This window comes from Osmia lignaria, chromosome 7 (assembly GCF_051020975.1).
Source record: "Osmia lignaria lignaria isolate PbOS001 chromosome 7, iyOsmLign1, whole genome shotgun sequence".
In the NCBI taxonomy this organism is placed as follows: Eukaryota; Metazoa; Arthropoda; class Insecta; order Hymenoptera; family Megachilidae; genus Osmia; species Osmia lignaria.
In genome coordinates this window covers 4,998,947-5,012,523 of record NC_135038.1, presented here as the reverse complement: position 1 = coordinate 5,012,523, position 13,577 = coordinate 4,998,947, and the positions used below count along the sequence as shown (strand labels likewise).

At 31.6% G+C, this 13,577-nt stretch overlaps 4 protein-coding genes across 9 annotated transcripts; 2 read left to right on the top strand and 2 right to left on the bottom strand.

Moving 5' to 3' along the window:
* The first annotated feature begins 400 nt into the window (after window positions 1-400).
* Window positions 401-1,611, top strand: LOC117609531 (tRNA (guanine-N(7)-)-methyltransferase). Of its 2 annotated transcripts, none has more exons than XM_034335993.2 (6): window positions 401-537; window positions 650-792; window positions 858-1,042; window positions 1,121-1,234; window positions 1,315-1,416; window positions 1,480-1,611. In XM_034335993.2, the coding sequence occupies exons 1-6, from the start codon at window positions 452-454 to the stop codon at window positions 1,609-1,611; spliced, it is 762 nt and encodes a 253-aa protein (XP_034191884.1). In that variant the 5' UTR covers window positions 401-451. The 2 variants fall into 2 exon arrangements, with proteins under 2 accessions (XP_034191884.1, XP_034191885.1); XM_034335994.2 differs by having other exon boundaries at window positions 858-1,052; window positions 1,149-1,234.
* Window positions 1,579-6,967, bottom strand: LOC117609521 (cilia- and flagella-associated protein 65). Of its 5 annotated transcripts, XM_034335973.2 has the most exons (19): window positions 6,827-6,967; window positions 6,471-6,690; window positions 6,136-6,401; window positions 5,775-6,057; window positions 5,516-5,704; window positions 5,253-5,457; window positions 4,927-5,172; window positions 4,628-4,859; window positions 4,194-4,550; window positions 4,027-4,115; window positions 3,698-3,968; window positions 3,411-3,626; window positions 3,158-3,346; window positions 2,843-3,096; window positions 2,522-2,774; window positions 2,233-2,459; window positions 1,980-2,148; window positions 1,780-1,915; window positions 1,579-1,718 (listed from the first exon to the last, which is right to left on the bottom strand). In XM_034335973.2, exons 1-19 carry the CDS (start codon window positions 6,908-6,910, stop codon window positions 1,633-1,635), a joined length of 3,972 nt encoding a protein of 1,323 aa, XP_034191864.2. In that variant the 5' UTR covers window positions 6,911-6,967; the 3' UTR covers window positions 1,579-1,632. The 5 variants fall into 5 exon arrangements, with proteins under 5 accessions (XP_034191864.2, XP_076545307.1, XP_076545308.1 ...); XM_076689190.1 differs by lacking the exon at window positions 1,579-1,718 and having other exon boundaries at window positions 1,780-1,899; XM_076689191.1 differs by lacking the exon at window positions 1,579-1,718 and having other exon boundaries at window positions 1,787-1,915; window positions 2,029-2,148.
* Window positions 6,968-6,995: 28 nt separating this feature from the next.
* On the top strand, window positions 6,996-9,334 carry LOC117609529 (uncharacterized). Its single transcript, XM_034335990.2, has 4 exons — window positions 6,996-7,393; window positions 7,476-7,708; window positions 7,779-8,010; window positions 8,080-9,334. The coding sequence occupies exons 1-4, from the start codon at window positions 7,147-7,149 to the stop codon at window positions 8,526-8,528; spliced, it is 1,161 nt and encodes a 386-aa protein (XP_034191881.2). The 5' UTR covers window positions 6,996-7,146; the 3' UTR covers window positions 8,529-9,334.
* On the bottom strand, window positions 9,335-12,566 carry LOC117609524 (acylamino-acid-releasing enzyme; the record flags this gene model as incomplete). The annotated part of the gene is made up of 13 exons (XM_034335981.2): window positions 9,335-9,477; window positions 9,549-9,770; window positions 9,898-9,945; window positions 10,017-10,096; window positions 10,171-10,391; window positions 10,479-10,616; window positions 10,688-10,942; window positions 11,016-11,184; window positions 11,254-11,399; window positions 11,504-11,768; window positions 11,847-11,989; window positions 12,060-12,223; window positions 12,307-12,566. Coding segments are annotated over 13 exons (2,244 nt in total), but the record flags the coding sequence as incomplete, so codon positions are not given.
* Between the last annotated feature and the right edge of the window lie 1,011 nt (window positions 12,567-13,577).

Below are 13,577 nucleotides of genomic sequence, written 5' to 3'. Positions count from 1 at the left end.
TTTTCTCTGATATCAAATAAGACTCATTTTTTAAAGAATAACTTTCAACGTATTTCTGAAATCCTGTTACAAGAAGATGATCTTCGCTGAAAATATTCGAAGATCAGATTGACAGAGAAGTTGAACATCTGTAAAGAAATATTGAAATAAAGAATCATTAGTTTAAAATGTTCTTGTTATGTGCTACCTTTTCAATACTTTGATCCACTTAATTTGTTTATAACAAATTGTGTTGCATTTATAATTTATTTTTACAATCATATTTTGAAATGTCTCCTTTTGTATTAGCGTCAAATTACAAGTGAATAGAAGCCTCGTACAAAATCTTTTCGATTGTAAATAAAAATGTTGCAAACATATATTTATATGTATGTAGTCGGTTTGGCTAGGTTTCATTCAGATTAGGTTAAGTCTCCTCGCCATGTGGATTTGTTTTTAACCAAGTATCATCATGTCAGAACCGCTACCATTGCCACAAAAAAAGTATTATCGTCAACGTGCCCATTCGAATCCGATAGCAGACCACTGTATAGAATAGTATGTAATTACATTTTGTAATAAAATCATAATTTATTAATGAAATCATTGTTATATTACCTGTAAGTATCATATGAACATTATTTTATTCTATACTAAAATGTAATTTCAGTCCCATAAAACCTAATTTAATGGACTGGAGTTCACTATTTCCACATTATTTTTCCATCAACAAAGAAGAGTCTAAAGAAAACAATGTTTCAAACAAATGTGTTGAATTTGCTGATATCGGTTGTGGCTATGGAGGATTACTTGGTAAGAATTCAGGTTTGAATTTCAAATACATTAATATTTAAGATGCTAATAATATGTTTTCCCAGTTACATTGTCACCTATGTTTCCTGACAATTTGATTGTTGGTATGGAGATCAGAGTAAAAGTGTCTGACTATGTTATGGATCGTATAGCTGCTTTAAGATCACAACATCCTGGACAGTATCAAAATATTGCATGCTTAAGAACTAATGCAATGAAGTATTTGCCAAATTACTTTCACAAAGGCCAGGTACAACAAGGTATAGCCTTATTTTTATGATAATAATTTTGATTCATTTTGATTAATTAACGTTTTATATCTTTGCAGCTAAAGAAAATGTTCTTTTTATACCCAGATCCACATTTTAAGAAATCAAAACACAAATGGAGAATAATAAACAAAACACTTCTGGCAGAATATGCTTATGTGTTAGCTGAAGGAGTAAGATCATTTATAAAATCTAATGTTAACACTTATTTTCCATATCTGCATTGTTAATTAATTATAATTATAATTTAAAGGCCATTGTATATACAGTGACAGATGTTAAGGACTTACATGAATGGATAGTGAGTCATTTTCAAGAACATCCATTATTTGATGAAGTTCCTAAAGAAGAATTGGTAAGTTTCATATTATTAATTAAAATATATTACCATTTTATTTAAAATTATTTGTTTCCAAAGGATAAAGATCCTATTGTGGAGAAGTTGTACGAAAGCACGGAAGAAGGACAAAAAGTGACCAGAAATAAAGGAGATAAGTTTCTCGCTGTATTCAAACGCATTCCTGATCCGTATAATAAAGAAATAAATTAATATTAAAATTTATTTTTATAGTTAGTCTATAAAGGACACTCTAACTCGCGTCCTTATGGTATCAAACTCATCATCATATTCGTCATCAACTGCATTCTCATAAAGATCTACAAAAAATATTATTCAATATGATATCACTTATTACAATATAAATATCAATAGATCTACCTTGTTTCTCCTGTTCGAGATCGATTCGTTTTTCTTTAGGCAACATTTTAATGTAATTTTTATGTCTTATATCTTCATTGGGAACCAAGTGCGAAGTCTTTAATGAGAATTCATCGTGTACTGTAGAAAATAACATCTAAAACATAGTCATTAGTCGCTTAAAGCCTCTTCACGGATAATTTAATTCTTTTTTTTTTTACTTTTTCAAAGATTGAATTAGTTAAAGTTAATGGTGGCGATATGTAAGACCTTCTAATCAATCTTTTGCGCTCTGCCAAATCCATCACCAATTGTGAATAATATAAATTGCGTCCAGGAATCAAACTTTCTTCCATCATTTTTTGAAATCGTTCACTGTTAATAATGTCCCTTTAAAATAAAATTAACATCTTCATATAACGAAACACCTTCTAATGCATGCAGAATTTATTCTACTGAATTATGAACTTTTACCACAATATGCCTTCCAAAATAAACGCAACCATAGAAAGTTCATTTTCATCTTTTGTAATATTATAATTTTTACGATCGTCAAAGTAAATGGTACTTGATGGAGTAGCTTTCAATTCCTCCATTAAACTCATTCTTAAATGTTCGTCTTCTATAGGAACTATGGTACACCGTAGAGTTAGTACTTTGCAATATGGTTCTGGTTTTTTCAATATTTTTATCCATGGTTCCTACAAAAATACGAAACATCATTCATAATACCTAATTGTTTCACTAATTATTAATTACTTACTGGCACGGAAGTGCCTTTTTCCGTGATCTTAAATTGTCCTTCCAATTCCTTGCACAGAATATCATATCTAATAACGCTTCTTTGATATTCTCCTCTTTCACTAGCGTTCAGAAATTCACAAGGTACGTTAAGATCAATTCTACCAGATTGTCCTTTGGTTCGGATTTTTACTCTAAAACTTTGTACTGCGTTTGGTCTTATTATTCCTTTTTGTGGAAATACGTCCACGGAAATGATGTCTGGTACATATTGACTGTAATTTACCAATTGATAAAATTGAGAAACTGGAAGCTTGTTAGCAAGCAGAAATTGTGCGAGTACCATTTCCATTCATAAGCGAGTGCAGCGTAATCTAAATTGTTATAAACTAAGAGCATTTTAATGACGTGATTATACATAGGTACAGCCCACATGTCGATACAATCTATGTTGAAATACGCAGGAAACAATTCAGTTTTACAAGCACAATGTGGTGGTATTGTTCTCCCAAAATCAGTTGATTTGAAGTAATGAGATGCTTTTCCTTTTAATATTAACTCTGACGTTTTATCACCCATAGTTACCGGAATAGTCACCTGGAAAACGTAATATAATTTAATTGTAGTTCTATCATCGACTAACGTTAAATGCTTTCACCTGATATTCTCCAAACATTCTAGGCTGAAATTTTAAAACTAATGGTACAATCGTATTAGCTTCGATGATACCACCGGAAGTTAAGCAAGAAAATACTTCACAGCAATAACTTTCGTTTAATTTGCGAATGTTATTCATGTTCACCGAATATGGCAAACTTTTGTTTGTAATATTATGTATCCAACATGTCTGGAAATTCCTCCACATTATTCATAATTTTATATCAAATACAAGCGATTAATTCAAAATGTACTTTATAAATAGGCTCCCTATTGCCGAAATAAATTTTTCCGAATGTCATGTATCTGTCGCTTAAAAAATAATCTGGTGTTTCAGATTCGATCAAACATTCGAGACCTATTTTTAGAATTATATGACGATCATGTCCTATGTTGACGTCCCAATATATGTACGATTTCCCGGCTAACGTGAAATGTAGTTCGACACCAATTACAAATTCTTGCTTCGGCTACAATATATTCGTTCTTTCATTAGTTTCTTAACTTAACGATATACTTTGGAAACATTGAAAACCCGTACTTCCAATATTTTTGACGTTGGATTTACCACACAGAGATCTTTATGCACACAATCGATCACTGTGCGTTGCAATGAAATTCCAACTTTCTTTACATATGGTTTACAAGAACACCTTTTCAACTGTTTTATAGTCACCGAAACGGGGAAATTCGTAGGATTTACAAAAATAAATTTTAACAAAATAGATCCACTGTTTAGAATCATCGGAAAAAGTTCGGCTTTTACATTCCTCTTATCTCCCGGCAGCATGATTTTCATTGCTTCGTTCATTCTAAAAAATATGAATAATTATATAATAAAAATTTCCAATAATTGTAACATAACTATACTTGTTTATTTTTAATGCTTTCCATAAGAATGGCTTGCTTATATTCACCGAATAAATTTGTTTGTATGCAAAAGCGCATACGTTCTTCAGCTATGTAAGAAATATAATTATCAGATTTTTGTGTAATTCTAAAATAATTATTTATTATTGAAGAAATTTGAACTATACCTTCACTGATGGTAAGGTGCACATGCAGTTCACCATACAAATTCTTCTTGCCTTTTCCGAGGATACTATTTTATCTGTCCGATAATTGATTCTTAATAAATATTCAACAGCAAATTCGTAAAATCCTGGTGTACGAGGTGTAATAGTAACTGTGACTTTTTTACGCGTTCCTGAAAAAGCTGTTTCCGATGCTGGAGATATCTCAACATCCTTTTTGATATCGCCGATCGGCCAACTGGTATGGGTACATATTAATGTGTAGTAGATGTTTACTGTACTAAAATTAACAAGATCGAAAAACAACGTTTTTGTGGTATTATATTCCATCTCGTTGAAATTTAACTCGTTTGGAATTGCCTGAAACATTGAACGAAAGGGAAGATAGACTCTCTCGAATTACAATTATTTTAAAATCATTTTAACAAAGATATCACCTCCAAGAAACCCATTTCGCATCTTCCACGAACTCGTAATGTTACACAACACTTTGTTCCTACGATAGTGTCATTTTTTATAACAAGCAAAACGCATTGTGCTTCAAAATCGTAGTCAATGTTCGGTTCTATTGGAGAGAAAGAACATTCTTGAAATAAAGTATCGTTCGGTTCGATTTCTCCGGTTTCATCTTGTATCTTGAATTCGGATGGCAATTGATAAAATCGGTACCTACAAATGTCTCTCGTTAATTTATGAAATTCAGTATAATTTATAATATGAGAACACGATGAATCACCGAATTTTGTGACGAGTTACATTTCGCATTCCAAGTTGGACAAATTGCTGACAATGCGGCATCACCGCTGGGAAAATTAACACGTTGTTATTGCAAAACATGATATTTGCATATTCCGCGTATCCCTTCAAATCTATGTAACTTTCATTTTTCGTATTCCCGTTGAAATATACCGTCCATCGTTCTATATAAATCTGTTCGTTTTTATTCTCCGGTATCATTTCAACAACAATTATTTGATAATTACTGCAATTCAATGACAAATTCAACCTACTAAATATAAACAGTAATTATCAATAAATATAATAAAAAGAAGGATCTCGTACTGATGAATTACACCGAGCATTGGCTTTACAACAAAGTGACTGGCTGGTGGTGAAACGAATTGAAACATCATTGGTAAATGACCAAACTTTTTGATTAAGAAACTTGTATAAACTGGGATTGGTGGGACACATGGTGGCATTATTACAGTCTGAGGTATCTCGTATTGCGGGATCCATCCGTTAGACGAAATGGGAAAAGAATGACCTACAAAATCCATATGTTAATCCAAAGTTCATAAATTTTTCATGGTAAAATATCAAACCTATCACTCTGACCGAAATAATGATCGGAAAATACACATCCTGTTGCTGTTCGAAAAAGGCAGAGGCGATGAGTTCTCTTCCATAAAGATTATTTCTCGCATTTGGATTGAACGTGACTTCAAAGAGAGCCGATTGATTGGCGCGAACGTGCATTTTGTAAGGCGTTATAGTAAAAATCCCATCGATATCTACGATAGATAAAAATAATTACTGTTTGATATTAAATAAATCTACAGCTGACGAGCTTAATGGAATTACCCTTTTCCCAGCGAACTAACAAATTCGACTGATTATGATTAGTAAAGCATATCGCGTGAGGGATCCTTTGGATAATATTATCCGGGTCGACGTCCGCTTGACCGAAATTAAAATAATGTTTGGATAAAGATACAGCTGGCAATTCTCCTAATATGTTAACAGTGTCTCTCATGTATCCTTCAAATGGATTGGTCTCCTTCCAGGAATAACTGAGACAGGTCATATCATCCTCTTTATAATCAGTTGCGATACTGCTGCCGTGTAATTCTATAATAATGGGTTCCTGATGGTTAGATGAAAATTTTAGTATACAACAAAGATATAATTAACTTTAAATATAATTATAAAATCGTTGATTTACTTGGTGCAGAATTAAAATGGCTAAATGATAAGTATATCTTCCATTTTCCGGGGGTGAAAAAGTAATGGTGACATATTTGTAAGAAGACGAGGCGATGGTACCGCAATTTAGGCTTGTCCTAAACACCTGATACTTTTCGTCTATGTCGATCATAAAAATTGCTGCTACTTTAGATTTGTTGATCAATTTTATTCGTCTCTTCACCTCGGTACATTTTTGAGTACAGCCCATAAACATTTTCGTCATTGAACAAACCACTTCGGGACCTACAACAATGTTGTTAACGTGTAAAATATTATGGATAATTATATGATTAAAATATTCATTATAGGTACCGATACACGATCCCTGGACAATGATCTTCGTACATGAACCACTGGTATCGGTAATCATAAAATAATCAACATTTTTAGGAGACACGACAAACGGTCGATAGCGTATTTCGCATACAAATTTTTCTTCAGCAGCTAGAGCCCAGTTATAAGAACGCAAATGAAAAACATGATCCAAGGGATTCGCGGTTGGGTCTCTTTGGGCTTGATATATTTGCTCTTTCTGTAAATCAATGATTTTATATCGTTAAAATACTGAAAATGTAATTTTTAGAAATAAATTATAAATATTACCGCAGCAAAGAAAAATATTCACTAAAAGTAAATTGATTTCAAATTGCGGTAATGAAATTACTTACGCAGGACTCGTTCCATATTTCAATCGTCTTTACCGCCGTTTTACCAACTTCCACATCTCCGTAATTAAGCTCAATTACTTTCATTCTGTTTCGAAAATCACCACGATTTCCTGATAAATATTTATGTAGAAATTAATAATTTTACGGTAACGCGTCTAACTTTGTTTGAAACGGTAATCCTGTGAGTCATATATCTCGAATTTCGCGATCTTGCGTGACTTCATCTCTATCAATCTTTTTTGCACACCTTCGTTTTGTTTTGATATACGAAGACACGAAAGGATGACGTATCCGCGAAAATGGTGAATAAGGAAACGTAAATGATTTCTTGGAAAAATCTGACGATAATTTTTCCAATTTTGCACCTTTCGCGGAAGATCTCTGTAGAGTTACTAATAGGCTTCAGTCGCCTAGGAATTGACAGTGACGTTAACCGTGTTCTTTATGGCTTTTTGACAGTTATAAAAATGTCTCGACAGGATATTTTACATCTTTTATGTTTAATATTTCTCGCAAACAATTGCGTGAATTACAGTTCATGCGCCTTTCATGATCATTACGTGGAGTGTGAGTTTTTTTTTCAAAAGACACACGATCCCGAGGTTCTGTTGATCATGAAGGATATTTAATTCCTAACCTCTTTTTTCAGATTCATTGGACTCGGAAAAGTTTTGTCATATATATGGTAAAACAACAACTACCGAAATTAAAAATTCTACGATAATAGTAAGATCGAAGCACATGTTTGATCCGTGGGTCGAGGGACGTAAAAATGTTCATTGCAAATTCGTTATTAAAACGGCTAAAGGAGATGGTTTATTTGGTGTGATTCAGAAATTGTCTTTTAGACGAAATGGATCACAGTGCTTGGATTATGTACAGGTTTGTTAATACTTGTCATTTTATTCATTAAATGAAGGAATACTAAACAGTTTAATATTGCATATTTCAGTTTAAAAGAAAAGATCATCATCGGACAGAAAAGTTCTGTGGTTACCTTGACCGTAGTAGGGTAAAATTTCTAGTTCAGGATTCTGATGGCTCGTCGCTGGTAACTTACGCAGAATTTGATCCAAGTAGCCACAGCTCTGGAGCTGAATTAGAAACAGAAATATTTGTTTCAAATGAAAAATTACAAGAGGGAGAATTTTTGTCTCTTAGCATTGCTTACACTGTTTTTAAAAGTAATTACACTTATTATAACTAATACAGTGAACTAATGCAATAAATTGTAATTATAATATAATATTCAGATTGCAGCAAGGTGAACCAGAAAGAATACGCGCCAATATTTCACGGCGGCTGCTTATTAAATGAATACTTCTGCGACGGAATTTACAACTGCGCACCGGGTGTTTGTTCAGATGAAAAGGATTGTCCAGTTAATCTCAATGAAATTATTAGCACCGGTACTGGTACAAAAGTCACGATAGGTGCAGTAACTACAGTGATATTGTGTTTCATCATATTCGTTATGTGTCTATGGATTTGTAAAAGGTCACAAAAGTTATACTGGGCTGTGGATTATACCGATCAAAATGCTGCAAGAACAGTGCCGCCCGAAGCCGAAAGATCTACGAATCCCCCAGTTCCTTCGGCACCCATATTAGAGGTTGCTGTACCCTCCTCTGTTAATAACAAAGACCTGCCACCTAGTTATGATTCGTTATTTCCAGAACAAAGTAATCCCGTTAGATCGTAATTAGAAAGACATGTTACTTTATGTAACTGACCGATATCGACAGCATTTTATCTAATGTTTTAATTAGATATTGCTGTATACAATGCAGTTTTCGGATATATGGTATGAATGAGTGCCTTTCTGAATGAACGAGATATAATTAGAAAAACATGCGCTCGAAAAAGAGATAACTAATTCTTTTCTACGTTCTTTTTCTCGCGTTTTATATAAATTTTTTGGATATCGTATACAATATTATTTGTAATAATGAACATTTTTGTATGCCGCTTATTCATTTTGTAAGATGCATACCATTTGATAACGTTTTATTAAAGTATATGTGAGAATGAAATTTCTTATACATATAAGACACGAAGCGACACTTAAAACTGAAATTGATTAGTGATTTAACGTCGATACTTTATTATAGGATAACGTTTTGTTTATAGTTCATAAGCTTTTTTTTTTTAAATATTCAAAAGATACAGTATTTAATGAATTTAATATTTATGAGATTGTTTTTTAATTTTTATTAATCGATTACGACTTAATAATATAAAGTTTTGCAATTAGAGTACCGTATAGCGTTGGTACTCTATATTGTCAACTTATAATCAAATATATATATACATATATATATATATATATTCACTACTTATACGTAGCATATTTATGCCAAATTTTATAAACATATAAAATGCAATGCTGCGGACATGTGTATATTTTGAAAATTTATTTGTTATAAATGTATACACGATGACACTATAAACATTACATTTCTCATAATAAAATTATTAAAAAATATTGAAATGATTATAATATTTACCGTACTTATTATTACTTCTGTAAACCTGAATCTTCAACTTTTTTCTCTGAAAGATGTTCGTGTAACCACAAACAAGCATTAATAACATTATCAATTTCAACTGGTCCTGATGCTAAAGGATGATTATCCTCGTAAAGTAGCATCCTGTAATAATAATTTGTAAACTTCTGTAAACTTAAGAAAATAAAATTTTTATTTACAAAATTTCTACGTACTTTGTTTTTACGTTATTTGCTTTAAGACGTTGATACCACAACTTTCCCTGAGAGGCAGGTACACGTAAATCATTCGATCCAATGCATAATAAGGTTGGAGCTTTAACCTTATTAACATGAATAATTGGAGAACTTCTAAACATTTTAACAAGCATCTCAACTTGATCCAATTCCGATAATGGTACACTCTCGTCGAAAGGGTAATTGATTACAGCGGCACACCTGGAATTAAATTCATCGCAACCTTAATAATTTGAAACAAGTTTTACATACACTGTAATTTCCTATCATATTCCGTGTTAATAGCCCTTTACTTTTTATTATACTTTTGTACTACGATTAAGCTTACACATCATGGTGGTACTTAATTTTCTCTTCCTTACTCAGGGCATTGCGACTGTAATATAATTACAATAACTCAGTGGAACTATGAAAAGAAGTTTTGTTTTAAATACATTAACGTTTTACCAGTCTGGAATATCTGATATAGTGAACATGGCAGCGATGTCGATTACTGGGTTCCTTGCAACAATAGCTTTGTATAAATCCTATAAAGTAGATTTATCATATGAATTTGAAGGTCGAATAGAAATAGAAGTACCGCGTTGTTTTTGAAACTTACTGGATACTGGGCACTCAATTGAGCTGCTAAAAATCCACCATGTGAACCCCCACTAATTCCTATTTGTTTTGGATTCAACCATGGATATTTCTTTAAAGCCTCTTGTGTGGCAGTCACACAATCTTTCACATCAACATCCCCAACTTTTCCTTGAAGATATTCAACGTTTTTTGAACCCATTCCCGTAGAGCCACGATAGTTAACTTGCACCACTGCCAAGCCTTGAGTTAAAAATTTTTATAAATATTTCATTAGTGTGATGAATTTTTAAACAATACTCTTTCTAAATGTCTTCATAAAATATTTACCTGATAATACAAACAAAACATAATCGAGTGTAAATGTATTCGCATAATTAGAATGAGGTCCACCATGGGGAACAATTACAAAAGGTACAGATTTGTCTTCCCCATTTTTTGGTCCAAAGTAAATGTAGTTAAAATGCTCTAAAATTATTAAAAAGTTGTGAATATTTAATTAAAAATATTTTGTATTTTTCAAGTATTAAACTACTTACTAATTTCATTATCATTATCATAGTCATATTCGGACGATTCATACATGAAATTATGAGAAGTAAGAATTTTCGTGATTGCTGATACTTCATGTCTTTTTATGGTACCGTTATTAACTGCTTCTAAATTAAACTTCCCTACTGTCAAGAACGCAGGTTCTATAATGGATGTTTCCAAAAATGCGATAATATCATCTTTTACGTCCAAAATGGTAAGACTACTCTTATCATTTACAATCTCGGTGATAGTTTTCGTTTCTAAAAATGATGTTTTCATTACTGATAATCACAACAAAGAAAAGATTATCAAAGTGAAATATATCTTTCGTACTTGTATCGACAATGTAAGAACATGAATTATTTTGTTGAGGTGTAGTTAAAAATATATATTGTGAATTATTACTCCAACAGCGACATGGTAAGCGACCGTACAAACCATAGAAATGTTTAACATTTTTAATGGGTATACTTGTATGTACAATATCTACAAGTATATCAGGCTAAACAGGAAAGCTAACATTAATTTATGTGAAATTAGTATCGTAGAAAATATTCAAATACGGCAATACCTTTGGTTTAGAGCGAAATTCAAGACGCATAAGTCTGTGTGCATTATGATGCGGGCCACCAGCTTCTCTTTCTAACCAAATTAAATAATTTCCATCGGGACTGAATCTCGGACAACGTACAGCACATCCATCATTAGAAATTTTTTCTAGAAAATATGTACATCTTTACGTATCTATTTTCAAACTGATAACAAATGTGTACTTACAACTCTTATATGAAAAGAAATAAGTTAGAAAAAAGAGTTCTTACTGTACTCTCCATCTTTCAGTAAAAATATCCAAGAAAGTCTATTGGTACAAGCAATAAGACCTAAATATCTTGGTTCATGTTTCCATGCTACACCAACTATTCCTTGACTGTCTTCTGCCCATATTACTTGACCAGGTGAAAGTTCATCTGGTATACCTGGGAGAGTTGAAATTACGTCGGTCGTGGTGTCGAGAACCACGACAACCGAAAGATGTTTACCTACTAATTGTTCTCCCCAGTGAGGCTTGTAAATATATTCATTACCCTGTTTCATTAATAATTCATTAATTTCAGTTTGAAATGCCTAAACTGCATTTATGTTCTAAAAAGCAACAGAACTTACCACTGCTACCTCATCTTCTTCCTTTTTATCTTTCTTATTAAGAGGTTTTTGTTTATAAAATGGATCTGATTTTGGAAGTTTTTTCTCAGCAATATATAATACTTTTGTGTTGTCTGGGGACCACTCAAAAGAAGAAAATTCGGCTGTAAATAAAAATAGATATTGTTAAATAATTATTAAAATTCTAAAGTATAGCTCTAAAGGTATAATTACAATCACTGTACACATCTCCATGTACATCCAAAGCAGCTAGGTCATAATTCTTCACAAGTCTTTGTTTATCCCAAATTTCAATGAATTGTTTTGTAGAATTATCCACTGTAGCTTGTCTTAACACAGCTTTACGCTGTTCATCTGCAGTAAAAGCAGAGAGAAGTCTTCAAAGAAAAATAGAAATTTCTTAAAAAATACAATTTGAATACATATAGGAAATTATATTCTAAGTAAATAAGTTCCATACTCTGTTGTAACATCAATAGGAAAACTTTCAGACTGTACTTGTAGTTCTGAATTCAAAACATGAGTTTGATAAAACTTTTGATTTGTTTTTCTTTCTAAATTCCTTTGTGACCATCCGCTTAAAATTGATATTCCATTATTGCCAGCTTCTAAAATCCTTGCACCACTTAGAGATGGATTTTTGGCTATGATCTTGTATAAATTAACAATTTTTTCTATCTGTAAAATATGAAATATTAAAATTATTAATATACAATAATAAATACAATAATTTTACAGAATATAAAACAGTATTCTTATAAACTTTCTCTTGCCTGATTTGAACCCATTTCAGAGAGAAATAATTACTCCAAAAGTTAGTTTCAGACACTGTTATCAAACAGCAATAAGTAGGTATTTATATATATTACCCACTTTGAAAACGAGATAAGAATCGAACTTTGATAAGACATGCAAATAATTCAACAATCTTAAAAATTCATGATAACACGCATGTTTAAAAATGATAACTAAAATATAATTTTATTTCATATACGCTTGAGGATATTGTTTCAAAACTGAATAAGGTTATTTATTCACTGTTTATTCACAATGAATGTGAATTTTTTCCTTCAGTTTCACATTTATTATTAGTAAAATTTTCAAAAATATACGATCTAACAAAAATAGATTATTCAAATAAAACTCTTTGTTTTGGGGCATCAATATAAAAATCACGTTGGTATACACACAATACAATATGTGAAACAGCTTATCTTATCATGAATTAATAATTGTATCATATTGTAAATAATTATTTCAACAATTATGTATCATTCAAAGATTACACATTGTATAATGTTTCGGATTTATTATTGTTTATCTTTCATTAAATATTCTTATAGTGAATAATATCCATGAAGTTGGCGAGACTGGAGGAAGAAAAGAACAGGATCGAGCACTACAATTGAATATTTTCTACGTTTGAATCTATGTCGACATTTTATAATATGGAAATATAAAAACTATAAATTATATGCGTTTACCGTTGCTTTCATAAATCAGGTTTTTTATTTTACATCAAATTGCAATATGCAAGTATAACGTTAACGTAGTGCAAGTTTTATCACAATATAAAGTACACTACTATAGTAACTATCTTATGAATCAATAAATTGTGTAAACAATTGTTGGAACAAAAAGATTTATTTACAATCTAATTTTACAGGCTTATTTAAGCCATATCTATTGTCCCTTATATTTTATATGTACAATTCGCAACACTGACCAGTG